This window comes from Mycteria americana, chromosome 8 (assembly GCF_035582795.1).
Source record: "Mycteria americana isolate JAX WOST 10 ecotype Jacksonville Zoo and Gardens chromosome 8, USCA_MyAme_1.0, whole genome shotgun sequence".
In the NCBI taxonomy this organism is placed as follows: Eukaryota; Metazoa; Chordata; class Aves; order Ciconiiformes; family Ciconiidae; genus Mycteria; species Mycteria americana.
The window spans coordinates 28,242,613-28,268,820 of NC_134372.1; the positions used below are offsets into that span (position 1 = coordinate 28,242,613).

Genomic DNA, 26,208 nt, shown 5'->3' on the forward strand with positions numbered 1-26,208 from the left:
GGCCAATCTCCAGCCCGGGGCTTGGGGGCGTGGCCGAGCGATGCCCCGCCCCTCGCCCCGCCCCAGGAGGCGGGCGCAACCAGCCCTAAAAAATAAACTACAACAAGTAAAAACCTGCAGACTCTTTTTATTAAATTCTCCCATTTCATCTGTACAGAAAAAAATGCACATTATTATGTTCAGAATCTCAGTAACATCTCAAAATTACACAGCATGAACATGTAAAAAAAAAAAACCAAAACAAGGACCGGCCAGGATTTATACACAGAAAGGGAAAACAATTTACAAAAAAAGTCTCCTTAATGTCACATTTAAAAATAAAAAAAAAGAGACTAAGTTCAAACAGCTTCTGCTGTACAATAGGAATCTGCTGGGTCTGTTTTGTACACTGTGGGGGGAGGCCTGCAGTGCCATCCCAAGGGGGACAGCCAGGTGTGCTGGGGTACCCCCTTACCTCCCCAAAAAACCCGGCTCTGGTTTCTCTGGTACGCTGTGCAGTCCCACACAAACATCAGTCACAGCTTCTCATCACCTCCATTCGGCATGAGTGTCTATGGACGAGTCACACCTTTCCCTTTTCCCCATGTTCAGTATTTCCTAAGGTGAGAGCTACGCAAGCACTTCTACTCAGTAAATACAGGGGGGCATAGTGGGGTGGGATTTCAGGGTGCAGCGATCCACCCAGGAAGGGATCTCTTGCTTTTGGTCAGCTACGGAATGAAATTCGGGTGTTGTGGAAGGAGAAAACAGCAACCTGCCTTTGGCCAGTGAGTGGCACCATGTTATTACTCCTCCCTGTCCCATACAGGCAGCATTCAGGAACTCAATGGAGCGGGTATGATGCAGAATTCCACCAGCATGGGACAAACAGCTGCACCAGCTGAATTCTTTCCCATCCACATGTGATTTGGGTCCCCTCTAACCATGATCTATCAGTGGAAGTGAGCCAGCAGGTTTGGCCCGCAAGCAGGGAGACTGCACAAAGATCAGGACCTGGGAGCTGCCTTGAAGATTTTAAACCCCATGATTAAGAATGTACTTTTATACAAACCGACACTACAGCTGTTTGAGTCCACAGAGTTATATTTTAAATAGGGACGGAAGTGCTAGATGAAATGTTCCGGTTTCATACCACACTCATGCACTCACACACACCTCAGAACTACTTTCTTTTAAACAAAACTGATAAAGTAAAAAAAAAAAAGGTACTACAATCTTCTTTCAACTAAATAAAGTTGTGTTTTAACATAAGTCACCATTCAACTTGAACACAATTCCTCTACAACATTATGGGACTCGAGCGATCCCTCTGGCTTGTCACATTTCTTCCCTCTGTACCCACCCACAGTTAGTTTCTGTACTTAGAGACATTCATTTCTCTCCATTATTTTTCATATAATGCACTTACTGTGGATTCTTTTGGAACAAGACTGATTCTATTTGCATGGATTTTAAAGTGTCAGATTCTAGGTGAAATGCCTAAATTTTGTTACATAATTATTTGAACTTTGTTAGGGCTTTTCCAGCCCTCTGCAGTGAGACAGACATACGGGTACTCAGCCCGCTGGACAGTACTTGAGGTGCCAGGAATTTTGTTCCTACCCAGACGAGTTACTCCAGCAGCCTGAATGACAGAGGTGAGGCAGGAGAATCCCAAGTTGAAACGCAGCAAAAGGACTTGATTAGACCCACTAGATAAACAATAAATAAGCTTAGTAAGGTCAACAAGAATGAACACTAACAGGCTAGCAGGAGTGAAGTAACAAGGTGCACATCATGCACAGTCCCCCTTACCTGTCTCATCTAAACACAGGCCATAATTTAGGAAACATAACTTGTTAACCCTTGCAGCAGCAGGAAGGAAACAGAGAGCTGCATGCCTTGCTAGGTCCCAGTCATCTAGCTCTTCCATACATCCCCAGGAGCATCAGCATCACTATGTCTCCAAGAGAAGGTTTTGTGATGATAAGGAGGAAAAAAAAAAAACCTCCCAAACTGCATTCTGTGGAAGGCGGCCTCCTCCACTGAGGGGCGAGAGTCATGAAGAGGAAGGGGTACTCCAGGTTTTGCCACACCAACAGTCTTCTCTTGGCTGATCGCAGCTATTTCTAGCACTCTCGATTAGATCAGAGAAGTTAAAAAGGCTTCCTCAAGTTCAAGGCAACAGCAGTATTTCTTACAACTATTTCTTTCTTTCCCCACAATGGAAAATGGTTACCTGCAGGCAAGAGGTTGTGTTGGCAACAGCACAAGCAGGTTATTTTTGGAAGAGTACTTGTGGGGGCTTCTGTGCTTTTGAGAACTCTAGATTTTTAGGTATACGTGAAAAGGAGGAAGATGTTTCAAGACTGGGACTGGTAGACTTCTAGCCATGAAAAAAGCAAATTCCGTCACTGGCAGTGGCAGGAGGCCCCATTTTAGAACACGAAGAGATAACGATGCTCAATGATAAAATGGCCTGGACCCTTTGCCAGTGTCATACCTTTAAAAGGTGGGTCTGTGCCCTTACAGTGACAAAGGGTATCTGAGGGAATCATGCAGAAATTTATTTAGTATCCTACCTTTGCTTCAGAGGGCCTCCAGACACATACCTGTAACACCATCCCAGAGCACTCACACTGCAACCGAATTCCCAGGTGAGCCTGCTGACACAGTCAGAAACACCACTGACCATAGACTAACACCACCATAGACCATAGATTCCTAACACAGCACTCCAGGCACCCTTCCCATAACCTTCTCTTAATTAAAAAGAAAAAAAAACCAGAAAGCCTTATATCTGAAAGTAAAGAAAGTCACCTTCAGAGCTGAACAGGGTTTACATTCAGAACTATGGCTACAAACCTACAATTTTCACTGCAATGTCTTTTGTAATTTAGTGGAAGATGCTATTTCTAGACAATAAACCATCTAATTAGGCTTTTCAAGCTAATCAGGTTACAAAATGCCTTTTCAAAAAGTCACAACAGTTTAAAAAAGCCCTCCAATAGCAATTATGCCTGATAGACATTTTGAGAAGCAGGATGTGTGCCAAGCAAGCAAGGCTGCACAAAGATCCCACTTCCCTTGCCAGTAGCTCTGTGAACACACCTATCTCTACAGCAGTAATTTCAGCACTCTGTCAAGTGAAACAATACACACTTATAATTGCCAAACTAACACTTGTGGTGTTATACACCTGTGCTACCTCAAGAGACAAGATCAAACATTCCTCTTCTGCTCCACATTGACAGAGGGCCAGTTAAGCTCTGTTAGCACCAGGGAAGAGGGGTGAGAGAAAGATTTCAGGCTTAATTTCTGTTCTACCTAACCACTTAACTGGAATCCTACCATGCACTAATTCTCCACTGAACCTTCATTGCTCAGACATTCTCTACTGCTTGCCTTGTGTTCATAATACTTTGATATAAAACCAGAAGTGTTTGTGAAAGACTCACTAGCATAGTAAGTCTAAAACCATATCACTAATAGTTTGCTGTTCATCCTCAGAGTGGGATGAAGGTACACTTGCAAAAAGCTTCAGTTGCAGCAAAAGCTCACAGTATTTTGTATATGCCATTCTGTACAGACAGCATCATCAGAATCAGCTGGTCCACACTCCAAAGTGTCACAAAACCACTTTCACTGTTCTTCTAGAGAAGAATGTGGAGAACTGGAAGTATCAGGTCTTACCTAGCAGTGCACTAAGTGGGAAAATAAAGTTATTGTTCAAGCATCAGCCTAAGTTGGACAGTTTCAGGCACATGATTTTTACTGCAGCACACGCAGGTGAGGACATCTAAAAGGTGAATAATCCTACTGTACACATGGACTCTTGTGCAGTCGCTTCTAGATTTCACCAACACACATTTCAGCCAAAGCACGTGGCTTATGACCTCCATGCCTCCTAGTACTTGAGGAACAAAGCTGATGGTAAGAAGAGGCCACAACTACTGGTGCAGCTTTTCTAAATCACCTTCTTTGGGCTCTTGGGTGTGAGTTATCACATTCTGGGAGTGTAACTATACACAGCGTGAGTGCACACACTGATGGTAACAATGTGAAAGCTACTCCCCTTAAAGATCCAGATGTTTCTGCCTTTCATACAACACTATCATCCTCTGATCCACTCCTGCTTGGCCTTCTGGACCGACACCTGTGTCCTACGTCCCAGGAAAATACCAGTTGCTATCCCTTATCAGTTGTAGTTGTGGAAATGAAAACCACTCTTCAGTGCTACCATTCAAACCATTAAGACCCAGACAGGCCAGTTACAAACCACTGCACTAGCCCACAAGTAACCGTTTTACAGATAGAGCACGTTGAGCGTTCAGTCGCTTTCTGCATCACTGACAAAGCACCGTATTGCCAGTGTGTCCACACCATCTCTAGATAGTTAATTTGGAAGGGTAACGGCTTAGCAGCAGCAAGGTAAAATAAAAGGAGTGTTAGAATTTTACTGCATTGTCGCTAATAAAGAAGTTGACCAAGTAACTGATCAGGGCACTTAATGCCCACTGACAGCGGCACTGTACACTACGGACAGGCTCTACATGCCTTGCGTCTACACCGTGTCTTTAATCTACTGAAATACAAGTTGTACAGCTCACATGAGTATTTGATCCTGGACAGTACTTTATTCTATCTTGCGAGTGGCAGAGGAAGAAAGGGAGGACATCTTTTCAGCCAAAAAAATCCACAGTAACAAAAGCAGAATATTCACTAGAAGATGACACCAATGACTGGTGTCCTTAGGTTCTCCAAGACTATGCTCTGAAGATGCTTTACATAAGATGAGCAAGATGTCCAAAACAAGGCCAACTGTGGTGTAAGATGCAATTTACCCTTTAATTTCCTGCCTCAATTTCACCCAGCCACAGAGGATGACTAGATTTCAGTATGAACCATTACCTAAATCATATAGTCGGTATGTCTTTCTTTAAAAATTTACTTAAAAACTGCTTGAGCTGCAGGTCATATCAGTCTGATTTGGAGAGTGAAGGCAGTTCCAACAGTACAATAGAGACTTGTCTACAGGCAGGTAAACGAGAGTCTGCTAACAAAGGGGTAACAAAAGCTGCTGGCTGGGCTGCCAATGTTGCACACAAACTTTCATAGGATGAAGATGCTGTGGATGAGATCCAGGATGGGAAAACTGAGCCAACACCTGCTGCTGTTCTAATTTTTTTTTTTTTTATTCTCCTCTCACAAGAGGGGGTGGGTAGACTATACAGAGGAGGACTGTACAAAACTGGGCACTGGGCAGGCATTTCTTCAGCAGGCAATCCAGGCTCTACCTGTCCTTGAGCTCTCTTGTCACCCGCTTGGTGATGCGTCCACACATCAGGCCGATCAGGAAGAGTACACAGATGCCGACTGTGATCACAGACAGTATGTAATTCTTGGACGGAGAGGTCATAACTTGCATGGCAAGGTCAGAAAAGCCTTCCGCTGGGGCAACCTGGAGGTGAGAAGGGAATAAGTGAGCCAACCTGCGCTTTCCATGCGACCCTCAGCCTCAGTATTTGTCAGGTTTAGTCTCTAGTACTGCTATTGCGCCTCCTGTCATCATCAGACATGGCGTGAACCACAAACAAGGGGGCCTGCAATGATTCATCTGAAGGAACTGCTGCTGGGGGGACAGCTTTGTAACAGGAAATTCTGCTGACCCTATTTTCATTGCCCTAGACCTTCTCTACAGGAGACCATGCCCTGTGTGCACAAAAGACAGTTTAATTCTGCACCATTTAGGATGCATCCCAGACACTGAGAGAATAAGATATACAAGTTCAAACAAGGAGACCCACTTTCAATTTTTATGGACCAAACTCAAAATGCTAAACTTGAGACAAGAATTTCATTACAGTTGAAGTTTTTCATAAATAGCTTGCAACAGAAAGATCCAATGCAAAAAAAGGAAGTAGTTTACTGAAATCCTTTACATATTCACCTTTGCAGCATAGCTCCACATTTCAATACGATCATTAAGGCGTTTCTTGCATTCAGGCTGCAACCTCACACGCTTATCTTCCAGAGCTTCCATTAAGCATGACATTTCTGTATGCAGAGAAGATGGTGTTACAAAATAGAAACAATGGCTTCAACAATATGCTGTGGAAAGGGACACTTCAATTCTACTAAAGGCTGATGGTTACATAGCTTTCTAACCAGACTAGCCAGCCTGATAGACTGTATACAAAGCCCTGTTGTATCCTCGAAGCTAGCAATTTTGGCAAGATTCATGATTAATATTGCATTCTGAGGCGCAAGGAATTCCAAAAAGAGATTATAGTGTGTACCCAAGACGCAATTCATGTGATTTACATGAGATTTTACAGTCTTATAAATTTGCACCTTCAATGAGCTGTACTCTACATTCCATGCCACTACTCTTTAGAGAGAACCAAGATCAAATTCAGCTCAGGAAAAACCAGCGTGTATCTCCTTAGGCTTGTTAGGAGTTTCTTTTGATTAACAAAATGTTTTGGAAAGGTTTAACTTCCTGAGTTTTTGCACAGTCCTGTGCAAAGGAAATGGGATCACAGTGTTCTGAGTGCCTACGGAGTGCCTTGGCTAATTCATAAGCTCTTTTATATGCTCATATGAGACACTGACATAAAATTTTGTATTTTATACTTCTACTGCCTTACTTGAATAATCCCTAATTAGATGCTTTCTGCTTTGCAGTGAAGAGTTATTTTGTTCATAGAAAACAGGCTGCAAACTTTAAACTAACTCCAGACTTTTTAAACACAATTGTCAGTTCAAACAGAGGCAGATCCCTCTCTAAGCTACAGACTTCTGCATACCTTCAGTGCAAACATGTCAGAACACACACCAAAAGAATTATGACAAAACAGGAATAAATAAAGGATATCCAGAATTTCAGAAAGGCATTCAGTAACCAGCACGAAAGATAATGATCAGGAAAATACTTGGCTGAGGAAAATACTTGGCTGCTATTTTTAATGCCAGATCAACTCAGAAAGATGGGAAAGTTCAGAACTTTTTTCCCCACTAGCTCTCCTTAAACTGCCATACATATTATCCAGCTAGCTAATGCAACAGCAGTAACAAAGTGCAAGAACTTGACCTCAAACAGGAAAAAAATGGGCTAGGAAATACTTAAATGATGTTTCAAGTGGTCTGAACCTGATGAACTCAGTCTTAGGGGACTTGGAACAGCTGATGAAGTCTCAAAGCCTTTAGTTGCTATGTAAACTTAGAAAATGTAGTAAAGATTACCTACCCTCTGTAATATTGGAAAAGAAAAACTGGTGTATTTAAGCAGAGAAGAAAAAAAGAGGATCAAAGGACTTCAGTTTAATTTTATCTGTCAAAAATACTGAAACAAAGAAGCCAACCCTGGACAAAGACTGACATAAAGAAAGAAGGACCAAGGGGATTAGCTAAGAATGAATCTTGTGAAACCAAATTAATTTGCTTCTGTAAGAGAAGCAGCTTGGTTCCAGGGAAGCTTTTGATGCAGTCTGATACAACACTGTCATAAGTAAGCTTGGGAGCTGTATCCTGTGTGAAGCTGATACAGGGTAGGAGATAAACCTCACTGAAAAATGAATCCATGTACTTCAGTCCATGTGTATTAAGAGCTCGTTTTCAACAGGATTTAACTGAGGAGGGATTTTACAGAAGGGTTACAAATCTGGTATCACACACTGTTGTCAGTAATCACATGAATGATGGAATATAAAATACACTCATTAAATTTGCAGATAAGGCTGCAAGGATATTGTATCAGGATTGAAGAACTGGTCCCACCTTGGACACAAGGAAGGACTTCTTGACAGCCATCTTCTAGTGGCATCTACCACCTCTGCAGCCATTCCACTTCATTACCCATAAAGGACTGGTGGGAAGATCTGGTACTTAAGGTAAGCTGCATTCTCTTACCAGCATCAAGGCCCTCAGGACTGAGAGGTTGTGTGAGTAAAGCACAAGTACTTACGGCGTCCTCTCCCTGGTGGAATGGCAGCACAGTGGTGTTTGATGTCTAGGGCACAGGCTGTGTGGAGTACTGGGTCAACAAATATATCTGCTTTGCTTTCTTTCAGCATGTTGAGTACTTCCTGGGGAGGGGGAAATTACAAGCATATATCAAAAAAAGGAGAGAGAACAAAACTTAGACTGCTTAATGTTTCTGAAAGGTGCATCATCCTTTTAAATCCAGGATCATGAAAAAAAGACACCACTGTCCCTGGATGAGGCTATGAATGCTGGTTTAGGCTGGATTAAGTATCCTGGTTTATAAAGGTTACCATAGTTATGGTCATTAAAATACCCATATTAATTTAAAATACAAAGTCAATATGCCAGGGTTACTTCAGTTAGAACTGAAATAATGTGCCATAGCCACGGGGGCAACTTGTACAGCCCTTGATCGTAGCCAGTGCCTAGGCCATATCCAGCACTCAGGAAGCCTGCAACAGAGACAGCAACAGAAAACAGATTAGTAACAAGAAACTTTGGCAACCATCATCAAGAAAGGATCGAAGCCTGGAATTGCAAAGGAGGCACTGTCGGCCCAATTTTCACTGGCAAACTGAAATTGAATCGAATCACTGCAGGCCAGAACTGAGATGTGTAAGGAAATTTGCACAGCTTTGGCTTCATCCTAGCTAGAACATGGCCTGGACTGCGATCTGGAAAAATGACCAACTTCTGCAGGGACAGGATGTCTTTTAGAGTACACTCAATTTATTTCCTTTACCTTCTTGCACATTTCATTTTTTATTTTCAGTAGATTCACTTTCAGACATTCTTCCACCTGCCCAGTCTGCTCCTGAGCTGCTGCTTCTTCTGCACACAAGTTGGAAATCTATTTTGAAAAAGGTATTATAACATAAGTAGTTCACAACAATTGTTCTGCCTTTTAGCACATTTATATCTCAATATATTAGTTCATCACAGGGTACAGCTAGAGAACACACGATGAGATACTTTCCCCTCCCAAATTCCCAGAGCCAAATGCAGCCTGGCTCATGCAATATGCATACCCTTTAAAACTCAACAGCAAGTCAATATTACTGTACTGAGAGGAAAGCAGGGAGGAAAACAGCATAGAAATGATGTTGAGATATGAAATAACCAATAACTGAGACATGGCTGATTCAGTTATCAAAAGTGAAAGCTCAAAATCTGACTGTATTCCACTTAAGGTTGACAAGACCAGAGAACTAGCACACTTTTTTTTTTTTTTACAACAGGAAAGCAGTATTCTTCCACAGTCACGAGTACTGATGAGATCCCAGATGAAAAAATTAACTTATTAGCACTGCACAGCAAACTGCAATTCTTGCACACTGGACAAAAATCACAAGCAGAGAACCTGACTAGCTAGAAGCAGTTCAAAGGGGGGTTTTGTTTGTTTTAATTATCAGGATAGTTCACATTTTAAGAAACAAAATCTGTTTCATGAAGGGAGTTTTCATATTGAAAAAGTAGCTGCTGAGCCACTTCTCCTACCTCTTCAGAACAGTGCATCTGAAGTTGGGGATCCAGCCGATAATCAAGAGCCGATTCCTGGATTATCACTCGAATTTGGTCCTCGCAGTCTGGAGAGAGACGCTATTAAGCAGAGAAAGTCATTAACCCACTCAATGACCTTTATTTTCATACATCAATCACCTTGCATTTTAACCTGTGTATTCTGTAATACTTGTAGAGGAGCGTAAAAAACTCATTTACATACAGCCTGTTACATACATTGAACACACCGCAAGTCCAAGTTTGATTTGTTATTCAATAACTGTTGCTCAGCACAGTCCTGAACAGTTTCTCATTTGCATGTATCAGCTCTACTCACCTGGTCTGCATATTTCAACTTCAGGCATGAGATGACTTGTCCTTCCAACTCTGTATCATCTTTGGCCCTATTCAGGATATTTTGGCAGAATTTCGGTATGTCTGCTTTGCACGCCTTCCTGAGCACTGGATTTAAGCGGTAATCTAACCGGGAAAGATGACAGAACTTCATTAGAGTACACATCTCTTCAGATTACAGAGCATAACACTCCAAAAGAAATTTGATAGAAATTTCCTGGATGACATTGTACCGCCAAGAAATTTAATTTTGGGAAAAAATACTGTTTTTCCACAACAGAATTTTAACTTGTGAGGTAAGAGCTTCAGGAATAAAGTGGATGCAATAACACATGCTGATTCTCAAGAACTTGACTGAATAAAGTCAGTGTTTGCACTGACAACCATGAAGGAGAATAAAACAAGACGAATATTCTTTTGGCCATGCAGACCACTCAACAGCTCAGGCAGGCAAGTTAAGTTTTTTTTCAGAAGAGGATACCTGTGTTCTGTGTAATCTGGCGCTTGGTAATCATTTGCTTGCATTTAGGATCCATCACTTCACTGTTCTTGTTTTGTTTCAAACACTGCAACATATTTTTTGAGTCTGCCTCTGGACAAAACCGCTACAAAAAAAAACCACACCCAAGTTTCATCACTAAGCAATTGGGGGGGATAGGACAGGGGGGACACCAGCTATATTCATGGAAGAGAATAACCACCTGCCCAACCCAGAGGTATACAGACACACTCCCTAGCCCAAACACCTATTAAAAAGAACAGTGCTACTCTCCAAATTGACTATGGGCATGAATATCTCTGCTTATGGAGGGAGCACTAAGCCGTACCAACTAAGTCTTGACTGGCTTCTAGACACCAGCTTGTGTTGGCAGTATCAAAAGCAATTTGCCTTTATTTTCTATTCTTAAGTTACAGCACACTTTGCAAGAAGTACACACCAAATTAGGTCTCATACCCAACTACTTTTGCTCCCCTTTTAGAAACTAAAAAGGGAATCTTTTAAGTCTATACACATACTGCTGTTCTGCATAAATACTGGCTGGGCAAAGCAACAGGTAAAGACTTCATTAGTAACACTCAGGACAAAGTAAGACCATAAAGAACAAGAAAGCACAGAACAGCTCATTGATACTAATTTGTCCATTCCTGCCCTGAATTAGATAGTCAAAAGTGAACCAGCTTACCCAAAATTGAGACAAAGGTACTAATTTCTTTTGTTAAAACTAATCCTGTGGGTGTAAGATAAGGCTGTTGCATCTTCTAATCCTCACCATTTTGGTGAGATTACAGGTCTTTTTTTAAAAGCATAAGTCTGTACTGGAGAGCAGTAAATTGTCAAGATGTTCTGCTTCAGCCACAATATGGAGTCAGGGTACTGCATCCAGACCACACATACTAGTATTTCAGGGCTTGCAGTTCTAACTACTGTGCAAGAGTGTCTTGTATTAACATTCACTGCTGGTTTCCACGTGGTACCACTTTAAGCCAGCATTTCTAGTTGTAATTTTTGCATGATTTTGCCTGCTTTATCAGTTTGATGAAAGTCTCTGTGCACCAGGTCAGCAGTAAACTGACGATGTTACTACTGTCTATAATCATAACTTTTTCACCTTTGCTAAAAGCCAATCCAAATCCAAACTGACTGGATGAAAACTGTATTAGAAGCCTCAGCACAGACTTCTTCCTCAGTTCTGTTGGCAGTTGGGAAGAAATTTATTAGTGCACAGGCTTTGATCAGATATTTGGAGGAAGTAAATTTGAAGAGAAGGGCCCTGAAGAAACCTCAGCCTGATTCAGAGTTAAACTGATTACTTTGCAAAAAAGTAATCATACTTCTGAAACAACACAGCAGTCTTGTAAACAAGCCTTTATGGGAAGTTCAAAACCAACAGAGCTCTTATATCCCAACCTCACCATCTTAAATCAGCACACTGCCATTACCTTGATCATCTGCTTGCAGACTCTCATGAGCGTGTAGTCCAGTTCTGGATCCATCATCTCTGTCTCCTGCAGTTTAAACACCTTCTGGTGGCACCGGTTACTCAACTGCTTCTTGATTTCTTTCAGGCATTCAATAATCTACACCACAGTATTACAACCATAACAGACACGTTGTTGATATGGTTCTGTCATATGCTGCTCAAAATGCACAGCTATGTGTTCCCCTAATGGCTATCTTCACCTGATTTATGCAGTTAAGTTCCCAATGCCCAGATTTTATCAAGTCATTACCAATGCTTATTTTCCAGGACTTGCTTTAAGCTCATCTTTTGTCACAAAGATTTAATGAGATGGAGGGCCACCTGGACTTACTCCAAAATCCCAAACCTCATCTTGCAAACATTATGCCTAACAAATCTTTAGCAACATTTGCAGTAACCAGCTGCTAAGCTTAAAACTAGCATTAACTGAGGAATGAACTGCTCACAGCATTGCATTCACCCAATATTAATGCCTGTGAACCCTGGGGGGGGGTGGGGGGGGGGTGGAGATTATGCTCCAAAATACTAATGAAAGATTTCAGTGGTATCAAAATGAAAATCTAACACTGCACTCACAGGGGCAAAAGTGTTCAAAAGTTTTCTGAAATGAAAGTACAAATTAAATTGTAAATTATTAATAAAATCCATTACCTGAGCATTGCCATAGGGCACATTTTGGCAGTAATTCTTGATGTCACTTTTACAGGCTTCATACAGTTCTGGTTCAAGTCTGATATCCTCAGTCTGCAGGATAAATTACAATATGAACTTTTATGTAGGACTCTAAAGACTATTTTACTTTGTTAATCTATTAACTAGAGCCCTCTACTCACAAAAAGCAAGCAACTCTCACAACAGGCAGGTCAGTTTCTTTGAATTTAAGGGTCTTGGGTGTGAGTAGTGGTGTTAGTGGGAAATCAACTTTGCAAATCCATGCAGCAGATCAGTTGGCTTTTTACACTGAAGAAAGGGTTTAAACCAAATTTCAGAGCTGGCAAGTTGTTTCCACTGCTCCTCCTAAAAGGGCATTGACACAAATGTCCAAGACAGCCAAAATATTTTCATGTGAAAGCTAAAGGACATATTAATAACCACTCATCTATTGGGTGATCTGGAGGATGTGAATGAAGTTTCCTGCTTCTAGTGATGCCCAGCATTTGAATTCTTCCATACAAAGGCAAGAGTGCGACGTCTTCTGATATGGGCCTACTTAAGGTGAAGCTTTAACACTCAAACAGTATCTACTGGACAAAGACCTCATGAGTTTATTGCTGCAAGCACTGCAGCAGGAAGTTGAGGGGCACCCTTGCCTACCAGAACAAATACTACTCTTATTTATCCACTGAGCAACTTAGAGCAGCTGGAGTCGAGTTGCTTCATCTGTGCTTGTTTCCTCAGTCTGTAAAATGAAGCTTTTATTCTCTCCTAGAGGACTTTAAGGACATCAGCATGTGTAGCACATTGCTATCTAACACTAAAAGTAATCACTTCTAGCTGAAATTCTAATGACCACTTAGCTTGCCTTAGCCTTCATGAGACTATATTTAAGGCATTAAAGTAGACAATCATTACTTTCACCATGAAGGGCAATTGAGCCTCACATTGTAGGAGTGGAAAAAATAAACTGGATAATCTTACAAATGAGCTCCCTTTTTTTCCAGGGTGGACAAACCAGGAAGCTTTAACTCAAGGACCTCGCTAGAAGAGTGGGCAGATCTAGAGTTTCATGCATGTTTACCATCTCTAGCTCCTCAACACGCAGCTGTTTGCGGCACTTCAGAGAGACCCTGTGCTCTTTGGCATCCTGCAAAGTATCATTACGCACAGTTGTGCTCAGACAGATCACTACATCCACCCTGCAGAAAAGAAAACAGCTTTTTACTCATATACCCTTCACTTAGACCAGCCAAGATTGGTGTTGGATCACCACATCAGAGAAATTGACCCCAAGAATCCAAACACAACAAAGTCCTTGTGCATTTATGCTTACTTGTAGCCTGGGTACAGCTCTATGTAGAGTAACTGGATCACAATTAAAACCTAACTCTGATGCTATCTAATTGGAGTCTAGATCAGCAGACAGGAAGATACTCAAAATCCCACCACACCCCTGCCCAGCAAGATCTCTGCTTTTCAGTCATGTGAGCACTTTAGAAAAGCCTTACTTCATATCTCAGAAATAGATTAAGGTGAATACCTATATGGCATTGCAAACAATTATTTTAGCATTATGGCAAGGGCATTTACATCACAAAATGCAAATAGTCTTGCTATCCACAAACAGGATTGACTCTGTGTGTAATTTAGCCTTATGTCATTGCAGTAGGCCATTAAAAAACCCTTATACTGAAATGAACAAACCAACGAAAACAAGTGGGATATTTTCCTTTCCCAGATCAGCAACTGGAACAATGGTAGCCTGCATCTTAGATGATGATGAATCTAGCAAGGATATAAAACATCCTGGGACACGCAGTCCACTAACTGTAATCATTAGCTATTTTCAGAGCAAGAAAAATAAAGAGGACAGGCTTGTATGCAAGCGTAAAGCAGAAGTAATTTTAAAGAGGCAGGCAATGCCTCCACCTTAAGCATGTGCAGAACACAGTCACTAAAGGAAAACACACAAAACAATCAGCCTTTAATGTCCAGCGTTTTCTGTCCTATCATGAAATACCCTGTAACTATTACATATTCATACAATCAGATTGCTGTTTGGTCAGGTGCTACATACTTTTTTTTGATGTTGGGGCAAAGTTTCAGCACATCCTCCTTGCAAGCCATTTTAAACTTGTAAGAGAACCTAAAATCTTTCATTTGAACCTGCAAGAGAGAAATGAGAAAAAACAACTTTGGTCACCTGGAGGAAAAAAAAAAAGCACTGCCCAAAAGAACACTTGTTGAATCATACAATCAGCAAATGCTTTTGTCCACAACTTATTAATGTGGAAGCAAGGGGGATGCTGCACTGCTGAAGAAGCTGGGACCCTATCTACCATACACCAGGAAGCAAGGAGGGCCTGAAAATAAATCATCTCCAGAAGTGATCATTTACGACCAGGCATGCAAGTACAACTGTCTGAATTCACAAAAGCACTTTAAATACAGTAGGAATCAATCTCAAAGAAGGAGGGATTTCATAATTAGCTAATTCCTGTCAACACCCTCAACAAACAGAACAAGCTTCCATTGACAGCGGAGAAAAGTGCCACTTACCAGCTGGAAATGAGTAACTCCGATTGCACATTTTTCATTCATTTCCTTCTGGTGTTTGTTCTGTATTAGACACTCCATCAGGTCCCCAGAATCAATCTGGTTATCTGCAACCTCCTGAAGAAGAGATGAAAGGCTTAAAAATGAGCTAACTCTTACAAGTCATTATTTTTATGCTCCTTTAACCCACTGTGACCAGGAAATAATGGAATTTGCAGTGCCACTCTATTGTGAGCTTACGCTCACCATTAACTGACCACCTGAGAGTTGTACCACACAAGTATTTATAGATATAGTTCAGAAAAGAATCACCTCGGGCACATGCACACTTTACACTCAGGAGAACATATTGCAGAGACTCGATGCTTACATGAAGTATTACAGCTAGGTGCCTTCATTGCTATTTTACTCCTCAATCCTAGAGCAATGTAAGAAGTTATTTCAGCAACACTGAGCAGCTGCACAGAGTAGAGTGGCTAGACACGCTGCTTGCAGGCAAGGGGGAAGGAAAAAGTTTCATTTTCAATCCACCGTAAAGAGTGATTTTTCCAATTACAGGGCAATTTTCATCTTCAAACTCCAGCTTTTATGCTAGGGCTCTGACAACAGCAGAAGTGCTAGATGGACCTAAGAATTTCTGGTTTAGGGTGGTTTTTTTAATTAAAGACTTTTGTAAATGCTTATGCCTGATTTTACTTTTGAAATGTAGCAAGTACACAAAGAACTAATACTAAAAACCTCTAACCTTTCCCACACAGTATTTTTTCCCCCAAAGATACTCGTGCTATTACAGAGTACTCACATGACAGAATGTCTGGATAATGGGCTCACATGCTCGCATCAGCAAGGCTTCAATTTGAATGTCCTGCAAAAAACATGCAATTATTTCATTTTCACAGTGAATGGACAAGAAAAAAGACTCTAAAAAAAACCTGTGATAAAAAGTTAAACTCAACCCAGTTTACAGGGTTTTGAAAGATGCAATCCAGACAGCTTTCCCTTCAGTTCTAGAAATCCTAGGGTTCACTCTTGTCAACGTGGCAAATGTAAGACAAGCCTTCCAGTTTAAGAGAAGAGCCTGGTCTCCACAGAAACTCATTGCTTGGATATTTCAGCCTACCTTCTCCAAACTGGATGCTACAGCACTAGAAATCACCTCACACCTAGGCAGGAGTTAAAGATTAATGATAGTTCTGAAAAAACCATTTGGTAACCACTGGAAGGAAGCTTTCCCTAGGGTACAATGTAAGTTTTGAGAGACAGGGAACAGTTTGGGGCAAGACAGTCAAATATGCAGCTTCATAAAATAAGTAAAGCTGCTGACCTCACTGAAAACCTCTAAGGATGCACCTGGCAGTTATTTCTTGCAAAATTTTTAGGACAGTGGGAGGGAAGTTGCAATATGGTACTCAAAACTACTTGCAAGGAAGACCAAAAAAAAAAAATGAAGTCCCATGACATATCTTGACTTGTATTAAAGGTAACTCGGTTACCTGGGCAAGAAATCTTAGCTTCAGTACCATAACCAATTTTAAGCAGCAGAAATGTCATCACCAGCCTAAAATCCTGAACCATTGTTCAATTCTCTTCCTCGAGAAGTCCACATGAAAACTTACATTGTACAGGGTAAAATGGATGGTCTCTGCTTGATCCCAGAGAGCACTGCATTTCTGCAGCTACTCTAAACTCACTTTTTTCATCACTGTCAAAATGACATGCTTAACTAGACAGGCTCAACTCTTCCCTTTATCCCAGGCTGAAAACCGCTCACCTCTGACTCCAGCTCAGTGAGGTTTCCCACTATGTCTCTGCAATCAGACACCAAGTCATCAAGATGGTCCTGAAGGCATTCTAGCTCCTATAAAAACAGACATTTTAGTGTGTGATCCAAGAAACCAAGTAGAAAATTTGGGCCTGAAATATTGCAACACATGTAAAACTGCCCTCCTCCTTGTAAAGTCTTAAGTCTCATTTAATCCCACGCTTCTGCTGGCACTCCCAGAACACATATATGTAGTAGTGGTTGAGAATGTTGGTCTAGGATGTTACCGCTTGTTCTCAAAGCTGCATGATGTGCTTTCACTTCTGGAATATCACATTTAATTTGCCTTTTGCATTACCTTAACGAGAAGCTAATTACCCAAACTACAACCTATGATAGACGCTTCAAAAAGACAATGGTGTATGCTCTACTGCATCTGCTGTAAAATGGCTCCTCCCCTACAGCTATGCTAGAGCACAGCAATTTACCATCAAAGTATTTGTTGAAACTTTAAGTAGCAGCAGATGTTAGTTCAGTTCTGTATAAACACAGGAAACATGTCAGTATTTGCCAAATGGAAATGGGGTAAAGTTTATGTGGGAAATGTCAAGCTTGTAATAGAATATTACAAATAAGGGTCAGGGTGAGGTGTGGTTCCTTCAATAAAGTTGTTATTAACTATCCCTTTCCCCCTTCTCATTCCACTACACATTTGAACCTACTGAAGCCATGCACTAGGTGCAAAGCTTCTTCGTATCACCTCCATCTCTCAGTCTAGTGTAGATTATGTTTCAAACTGCATGCATTTTTAATATATTCTCAGCTATAAAGAGACAGCTAACAACAAGATGTCCCTTTATCCCCTTTCTGCCCTTCCTACCCTTCCAGCTTTGCAAATGAAGTAGTAGTGTCACTGCGTACAGTACCTGCCCTGTCTCCGTTTTTTCACTGCACCACTTCCCTAAGTCAATCATGCACTTGTCCTGGAGGGCTGGGTCCAGCTTCACATCCATGGCACGCTGATGGAGGATTCTCTGGACCTCTGCTCTACACTCCCGTGATAGCTGCAAAAAGGGCAAAGAGCATTTAGCATATCAGGTCTCTAAATCCATACAATGCAAACAAAATGTTGTCAGGTGAAGCACTGAGTATGACCACAAATGCCATCAGCAATCCCAGAAAGTACACAACAAGTCCTGTAATGCTCAGCACGAGCCTGCTGAGATCCCCACAAATGATCCAGGCTCCAAAAGAGTTTGGAGCTTAGTCACAGAATCACAGAATCATATAGGTTGGAAAAGACCTTTAAGATCATCGAGTCCAACCATAAACCTAACACTGCCAAAAAACCACCACTACACCATGTCTCTAAGTACCTCATCCAAACGTCCTTTAAATACCTCCAGGGATGGCGACTCAACCACTTCCCTGGGCAGTCTGTTCCAATGCTTGATAACCCTCTCGGTGAAGAAAAATTTCCTAATATCCAGTCTAAACCTCCCCTGGCGCAACTTGAGGCCATTTCCTCTTGTCCTGTCACTTGTTACCTGGGAGAAGAGACCGACCCCCACCTCTCTACAACCTCCTTTCAGGTAGTTGTAGAGAGCGATAAGGTCTCCCCTCAGCCTCCTTTTCTCCAGGCTAAACAGTCCCAGCTCCCTCAGCCACTCCTCATAAGACTTCTGCTCCAGACCCTTCACCAGCTTTGTTGCCCTTCTGTGGACACACTCCAGTACCTCAATATCCCTCTTGTAGTGGGGGGCCCAAAACTGAACACAGTATTCGAGGTGCGGCCTCACCAGTGCCGAGTACAGGGGCACAATCACTTCCCTAGTCCTGCTGGCCACGCTATTTTTGATACAAGCCAGGGTGCCATTGGCTTTCTTGGCCGCCTGGGCACACTGCTGGCTCATATTCAGGCAGCTGTCAACCAAAACCCCCAGGTCCTTCTCTGCCAGGCAGCTTTCCAGCCACTCTTCCCCAAGCCTGTAGCGTTGCATGGGGTTGCTGTGGCCCAAGTGCAGGACCTTGCACTTGGCCTTGTTGAAGCTCATACAATTCACCCCAGCCCATCGATCCAGCCTGTCCAGGTCCCTCTGCAGAGCCTGCCTACCCTCCAGCAGATCAACACTCCCACACAACTTGGTGTCGTCTGCAAACTTACTGAGAGTACACTCGATCCCTTCGTCCAGATCATTGATAAAGATGTTAAACAGAACTGGCCCCAACACCGAGCCCTGGGGAACACCGCTTGTGACCGGCCGCCAATCGGAGTAAACTCCATTCACCACCACTCTTTGGGCCCGGCCGTCCAGCCAGTTCTTTACCCAGCGAAGAGGACACCCGTCCAAGCCATGAGCAGCCAGTTTCTCCAGGAGAATGCTGTGGGAAACCGTGTCAAAGGCTTTACTGAAGTCTAGATAGACAACATCCACAGCCTTTCCCTCATCCACTAGGCGGGTCACCTTGTCATAGAAGGAGATCAGGGTGGTCAAGCAGGACCTGCCTTTCCTGAACCCATGCTGGCTGGGCTTGATCCCTTGGTTATTCTCCACATGCCGTGTGATAGCACTCAGGATGATCTGCTCCATCAGCTTCCCCGGCACCGAGGTCAGGCTAACAGGCCTGTAGTTCCCCGGGTCCTCCTTCCGGCCCTTCTTGAAGATGGGTGTCACATTAGCTAATCTCCAGTCAGCAGGGACTTCCCCAGTTAGCCAGGACTGCTGGTAAATGATGGAAAGGGGCTTAGTGAGCTCTTCTGCCAGCTCCTTCAACACTCTCGGGTGGATCTCATCAGGCCCCATAGACTTGTGAGTGTCTAAGTGGTGCAGCAGGTCACTCACCATTTCCCCCTGGATTATGGGGGCTCCAGTCTGGTCCCCATCCCTATCTTCCAACTCCAGGGGCTGGGTACCCATAGAACATTTGGCCCTGCTAATAAAGACTGAGGCAAAGAAGGCATTAAGTACCTCAGCCTTTTCCTCATCCTTGGTCACTGTGTTTCCTCCCCCATCTACTAGGGGCTGGAGATTCTCCTTACCTCTCCTTTTGCTGCTAATGTATTTGAAGAAGTGTTTTTTGTTGTCTTTTATAGCAGCAGCCAGACTGAGCTCTAACTCAGCTTTGGCCCTTCTAGTTTTCTCCCTGCACAGCCTCGCTACACCTTTGTAGTCCTCCTGAGTTGCCTGCCCCTTCTTCCAGAGGTCATAGACTCTCCTCTTTCTCCTCAGTTTGAGCCAGAGCTCTCTAGTCAGCCAGGCCGGTCTTCTTCCCCGCCGGCTCGTCTTTCGGCACCTGGGGACAGCCCGCTCTTGTGCCTTTAGGACTTCCTCCTTAAAGAATGTCCAGCCTTCCTGGACCCCTCTGCCCATAAGAGCTGCCTCCCAGGGGACTCTCTCGACCAGTCTCCTAAACAGGCTGAAGTCCGCCCTCCGGAAGTCTAAGGTGGCAGTTTTGCCGACCCCCCTTGCCGCTTCTCCACGTATCAAAAACTCTATCATTTCATGATCGCTCTGCCCAAGACAGCCTCCAACCATCACATCGCTCACAAGTCCATCTCTGTTGGTGAACAAGAGGTCCAGCGGGGCACCTTCCCTCGTTGGCTCACTCACCAGCTGTGTCAGGAAGTTATCTGCCACACGCTCCAGGAACCTCCTGGACTGTTTCCTCTCTGCTGTATTGTATTTCCAGCAGACATCTGGCAGGTTGAAGTCCCCCACAAGAACAAGGGCTAGCGATCGTGAGGCTTCTCCCAGCTGCTTATAGAATAGTTCATCTGTCTCCTCATCCTGGTTGGGGGGTCTGTAACAGACTCCCACCACAATATCTGCCTTGTTGGCCTTCCCCCTGATTCTGACCCATAAACACTCCACCCTATCATCACCATCATCGAGCTCTAAACTATCCAGACTCTCCCTGACGTATAGGGCTACCCCACCACCTCTCCTGCCTTGCCTATCCCTCCTGAAGAGTTTATAGCCATCCATCGCCGCACTCCAGTTGTGCGAGTCACCCCACCACGTTTCCGTGATGGCCACCATATCATAGTTTTCCTGATGTCATTTAGTTTGGAGGGAGGCTCCTTTCATTCCACTAAAATAAGTTTTACATTCTTAAACCTTCACTTTGCTTTTCAAATGAGATCTCAAAGCAGGTCCCTAGATCATCTGCTGCACTGCCCCCTTCATTCAAAGCTACAGACTGCTTCTGGAGAAGAAAGTCAAAATAGCTCATGCCCAAAATACCAAAAGGGGAAGCCCAGAAAGAAGCAATATAGTCCAGCTGTAATTTCTTCCCAGCACTCCCCACTGCAGCACATCAGAGCCAGCATTTGCCCAGACTGAGGAAGAGACAAATTGTAGGAAATCCAGGGATACTGCAGACCTAAAATGCACTGGTTGAAGCTTAAAACTTCATACATTTAAAAATCCAAACCACTGGAAGTTACCTAACATTTTGTGGACAGCACTGGAAAAAAGTACAGATCTAACCTCTGATGAGTTTGCTTTCAAACACTAAATTTCAAAGTGACAGCTGCTCCCTTAGCCTACTTTCCACAAGAAAAATACATTTAAAAGCCTCTTCTTTCCCTGATAGATTATTTGCAGGCTGGCTATTGATTTCTTTGGTCAGCACTAATATAAAATGGAATTAAAAAGTCTCAACTCAGCAGACTAAGAAGCTGCATTAAAAAAAATTATTCCTAAAAGAGAGATGCTTTCAATCAATACTTGACCTCTGCCACAAAAGACCTTTTAAATCAACCTGTAGAAATTAATTTTTAAGCCAGGCCGTTGTGTAAACCCGCTAACTCCTAGGGGCTGTGTCCACTACAGTGCCAAGAAATGGAACTGAATACCCAGATGCTTTCAAGGGAGTGCCTGAATAAAGGCACGAGAGGGCAGCAAACTTGAAAAGAGTAGCTCTGAACCAAATGGATGTGATTATGGTGGATTTCCAGATGCCAAGGCAGCAAGTCAGATCCCTGCTGTCTTCTTTAAAGACAGCATAAGCACATTTACCAGTACCGTATGCTCCAAAGAACTGAAAGGATGCTTTATATCAATAGGAAGAATTTAATGGGGTATAATCTGAAGTTGTACTCAAATCAAAACTTAATTAGAAACAGCCTAGGAAAGCTGGGCTTGGAACTCCTTTTTGCATAAAACCAATTTTGCAGCTATGCTAGCTATCTATAAGGAATCACATTCCTCTTTGGAAAGACAAGGAGAAGGACTTGCATTGTGTCTAAACCGATATACATAAGTTGCTGTCAGCACACAGTTCCCCCTGCGGGCAATCGTCACATCTTGATGTGGCTATTTTGCCTTACCAGAACAAGGACATAGACCTTCAAGTCACGCTTGAGGAAGAGTTGGGCATCTGAAGGAGTGCAAGTACCACCTACAGTAAATGCTTTTAAGTAGCTTTTGTGAGTTCTTGCAGTTTTAGCACAGTGTGTCCAACTTCCAAACATATGTACAACCCTTCTATCACAGATCAAAAAGCAGTAGTTACACTGTAGCACTTACCCGCCTTCCTTGCTCCTCTGTGCGGTATGCATGCCTGTACAAGCAGGAGAAAACAGCCCCTGGAGGCATCAGCTCACTAGTCTCATTCCAGCCATGGGTATGGCAGAGACGGGAGGCATCTCCCTGACACTTGCGGTAAAGGACTGTATCCAATCTGCAAACAGAAAAGTTATTGCTAGCACTTTATTCAAACCTTTAACATTTTTCATATTCTGAAATGCTTTTAAAAGGCAGCAAAATCTACTTCAAGTTTCATACACCACCACATCATTTAGCAGTGGTGTCTAACCAACTGAACCAACAGGTGGCAAAATGCCTGTCACTCAATTTGGAATCAACTCCCTAATGTTGCAAAAATACACTAAGGTCTTTAATTACAGATTAAATCTTCAACACTTCTTGAAGTGCCTCCCATTCCCTTCCACAGCATGCCAGCCAAATGCTGACACCTGAGAAATCATTTCCCTGATGTCCTAAAGCAGCAGAAAGGCAGGTACATACCATGTTTTGCTTGTATATCATCTTACATGTACTTTGTACTGCTGCCATTTTGAAATGCTGGTTTCATAAAAATCTGAGTTAGATTAATTATTGTCTGCTCTGCATTTGAGCTAACTGAAGACTCAGCATCCCTTGCTTTTGCATACAAGAAATCTGCAAGTGTAGATCTCTTAAGATGACGTCTAATTAAAGCTAAGTGAGATATCGCCAACTTTCCAAAACGGAAACTTCATTTCTACAACACTTTAGAAGGCAAACATCAAGTGGTATCAGTGGACACAATTACATAGATTTCTACTCTGTGCATCTGTGCTAGGCACACAGTTAGTACAACAGTTTAAGCGCTAGTTTTAGGAAACAGTGGTGAAACAAGAAAGATGAACTAAGCCTGCAGTATGAATTAGAATTATCTTTACTTCCAGCAAAATGCAAATACTCAGTCTTCCTTCTTCCAATCACTTAAGTTTGCTTCAAGCAATGAATTACCTGCTGGAAACATGGCACAGGCAGGAGAAACAGCAATGAAGGGAAACAGGAAGGGGAGGAAAAAAATTTTAAGTATTCTTGTCTACCTATGGAGAGAGTTATTGAGATGACTCAATAAACAGCCACAAAGCCCTAAACTCTCTGGTCCATAAAGCCCCATGTGTTTTAAAAGCAGAAAGTTCACAGAGCATGTCAGCTCTTAACTACTGGCAAAGCTGCCCACAGATACAGCTATGAGTCAGATTTTCTTAATGTTTGATTTGAATACCCTTTGCAGCAATCGAAGCCCATGACTTCTTGCCTTACACTCCTTGTGGTCACCGAGAACAATTATTCCCATTTCTTGCAGCAACCCCATTTGATGTACTCTACTTCCTCACCTCTCAATCTTCTTCAGAAGAAAAGCCAAACACTTGTTCTTTCCTCACTGGTCATGTTTATCAAATTTATACACTCCTCATCTTAACCCACACAAACACAGGGGCTCTGTACATACTTAAAATAAAGCACTGCCATCTTTGGATGAAAAAGTTGGAAAAGCAGTGCTCCAAAGGGAATTACATCTGCTCTACAGGCTGTAATCACACCTACAGAATTTGAAAAAAAGGCAGAAATGGAAGCAGGGAGCCTCTCACACAGTGGTTCTTTGTTATACTTAGTAGCTTGGTTTTCTTAACTCCCATATTATAGCACTCAGAGCAGATAAAACTGGCTGCCACCTCCACAGAAGGTAACCTTCAACTTCAATATGGCCACAGAGACTTCTTTTAATTAAAGATGCATTGAATTTCAGAGCTCAAACTTGAGATGCTTTTTAGGGCTGCATCATTTCTAAGCGAGTACCTGATTTAAGTGGGTGTCACACTTACTTTTTCTAAGCAGCTCTTCCTCCTGCTGTTCTAGACAGGCATCAATGCCCTACAGACCTGGCATGCTTAAAAGTCCTCTTTTGAACAAGCATAAGCTATACTGTTTTACAAGGAACTGCTAATGCATACAAACACTAAATACAATCATTGAGTGATGATAAATCTTGTTTTACAGTACTCACTTCCAATCACGAGATATAAAATACTGGAGCTCCAGAAGCCTATGCTCACAGTCCTCTACCATCTTCTCAGTATACAAGTGCTCCATCAGGCAAGACAGAATCCTGCAAACAGAAGAAAAAAGTTAGGTAACAGACTGTTATAATCATGCTGAGCTTCCTTGTAACAGTTAGTGTTGCCAAATCAGTCTCTCCAATGAACTGTAGTAAGATGTTCAAACACAGTGAAGATCTTTCTCTTCCTTCAAAAAGTTTAAATCTAGAACAACTGTATACTTCATTTGTACCGTCTTAAACTCCATTATTTTAGTTATCTCAACAAGTTCGATCTACGACAAAACCATAAAGAATATTTGATATAAAATCTGGCTCAGGACACTATTTTTTATATATATATAAAAAATAGATATTTAGGAGATATATATATATCTCCTAAAGATAAAGGAGACATTTGTCTCTGCAGTGTGGGATTGCTTAACTGGCCTTTTAAGACTTGTTACTTTTCTTTGTGATATTACTAAAGACTTATGTAGTAAGAGAAATTAGCACATCAAGTGTCCCAATTTAATCTAAGCACCTGAGATAGCTATGTCCTTCACTAGTGCTAAATCAGCCCTGTTACAAAAGTACTAGCCTGCTGTGATGGATGCACTCTACCTTTTAAACCAAACTAGCAGTAGTTTGATGCAGGCTCCAAAGGAGGTAAAGGCCTGAGCCGTGGCTAGGCCAAGAACTCCTCTGGTCCTGATCTGTTCTCCGAGAACCCACAAAGAAGCTGAGTGGCACAGTGAGCATTGATGCATATGAGCTTGGAACACCGATCACGTGATTGACACATGAATAGCTGATGGCTTTTCCAGACTCATTTATCAAGGAACAAAGGAAGTTGTGGGTACAAGGAGCCTCATGCATATCTTTCCTATCGCATGTAATTTGACTACGAGCCAACTACTTTATCTATAAATATGACAGCAAAAGTGAGCCTTCTTTGAGCTCTCCCTGCTAGGCAGCGTGGCTGCATGGCGGTGATCTCCCCTTGAGCTGGGACACCTCTCAAGGTTGCTCCTTGAGGCAGAGAGACCTTTTACCAATGGCAGATCTTTGGTAAGCGACCGATATTGTGCATAAGCTTGTAGTACGGTAACTTTGATTTTGTCTTGGTAACTTTGATTGCATGCTGAATTGATAAAGTTTGCATATATAATCCCTAAGACATAAACCATTGTCCAAGTCTGAGACTAAGATTGGACCTAGCAGTACCTAAGCTCCATCAGGAGTTTAGAAAGCAAGGGGGTCTATTCTGAACCCCGCAACTCAACGGGAGGTTCCCTTTTGTATCTTTGGTCTCTCTGGGAATCATTTTAACGCAAGTGTAACCCAATTTTCCTGTGTATGTTTCTTCAATGCAGTAATTAATAGTGTGAACCTTGCCATCGAACTTTGTTGTCACACTTTTATAAATCATATTAAACCCACTTTTGCTAATACCTTTGACAGTGATTTTTTTAAGCAATCTAAATCACTCATTCGCGACACCTACTTACACAGCAAGAATGAAGACAGAGCTCTTTCGACACCTCCAACCCTGTATGAATTGCTAGTTTGGAGTCCCGTCATTTCTGGACAGGTTTTGGTATCTATATTGGTCAGCCACACAACCTTCATGGATGCCCAACAGAAACAAAAATCAGTTATAAAACTGAGAGCCACCTACATTGGGTCTCCAGACCGTATGTGCTTGCAGGCAGTCTGTATCACTGATTCACAGGCCTCGTTCAACGCTCGGTCAATGCGGTAATCTGCACCGGGGTCAGTTTCTTGAATCAGTGTTTGAAGCTGGAAGAAAGAAATTGTGGCTAGGAAAAC

The 26,208-nt window shown here is 42.5% G+C and overlaps 1 protein-coding gene across 1 annotated transcript in view; it reads right to left on the minus strand.

Moving 5' to 3' along the window:
- Positions 1-1,947: 1,947 nt before the first annotated feature.
- GLG1 (golgi glycoprotein 1) overlaps positions 1,948-26,208 on the minus strand; it is an 89,120-nt gene continuing 64,859 nt past the window's right edge. The window contains exons 9-26 of the mRNA XM_075510480.1: positions 26,057-26,178; positions 24,346-24,447; positions 22,308-22,461; positions 17,703-17,840; positions 16,786-16,872; positions 15,817-15,879; positions 15,018-15,131; positions 14,536-14,624; positions 13,540-13,657; positions 12,453-12,545; positions 11,761-11,898; positions 10,301-10,424; positions 9,803-9,945; positions 9,463-9,564; positions 8,708-8,815; positions 7,946-8,066; positions 5,930-6,036; positions 1,948-5,440 (exon numbers count right to left, since the gene is read on the minus strand). Coding sequence (XP_075366595.1) covers positions 5,273-5,440; positions 5,930-6,036; positions 7,946-8,066; positions 8,708-8,815; positions 9,463-9,564; positions 9,803-9,945; positions 10,301-10,424; positions 11,761-11,898; positions 12,453-12,545; positions 13,540-13,657; positions 14,536-14,624; positions 15,018-15,131; positions 15,817-15,879; positions 16,786-16,872; positions 17,703-17,840; positions 22,308-22,461; positions 24,346-24,447; positions 26,057-26,178 — 2,091 coding nt within the window. The 3' untranslated portion in view covers positions 1,948-5,272. The remainder of the gene's footprint in view (positions 5,441-5,929; positions 6,037-7,945; positions 8,067-8,707; positions 8,816-9,462; positions 9,565-9,802; positions 9,946-10,300; positions 10,425-11,760; positions 11,899-12,452; positions 12,546-13,539; positions 13,658-14,535; positions 14,625-15,017; positions 15,132-15,816; positions 15,880-16,785; positions 16,873-17,702; positions 17,841-22,307; positions 22,462-24,345; positions 24,448-26,056; positions 26,179-26,208) is intronic.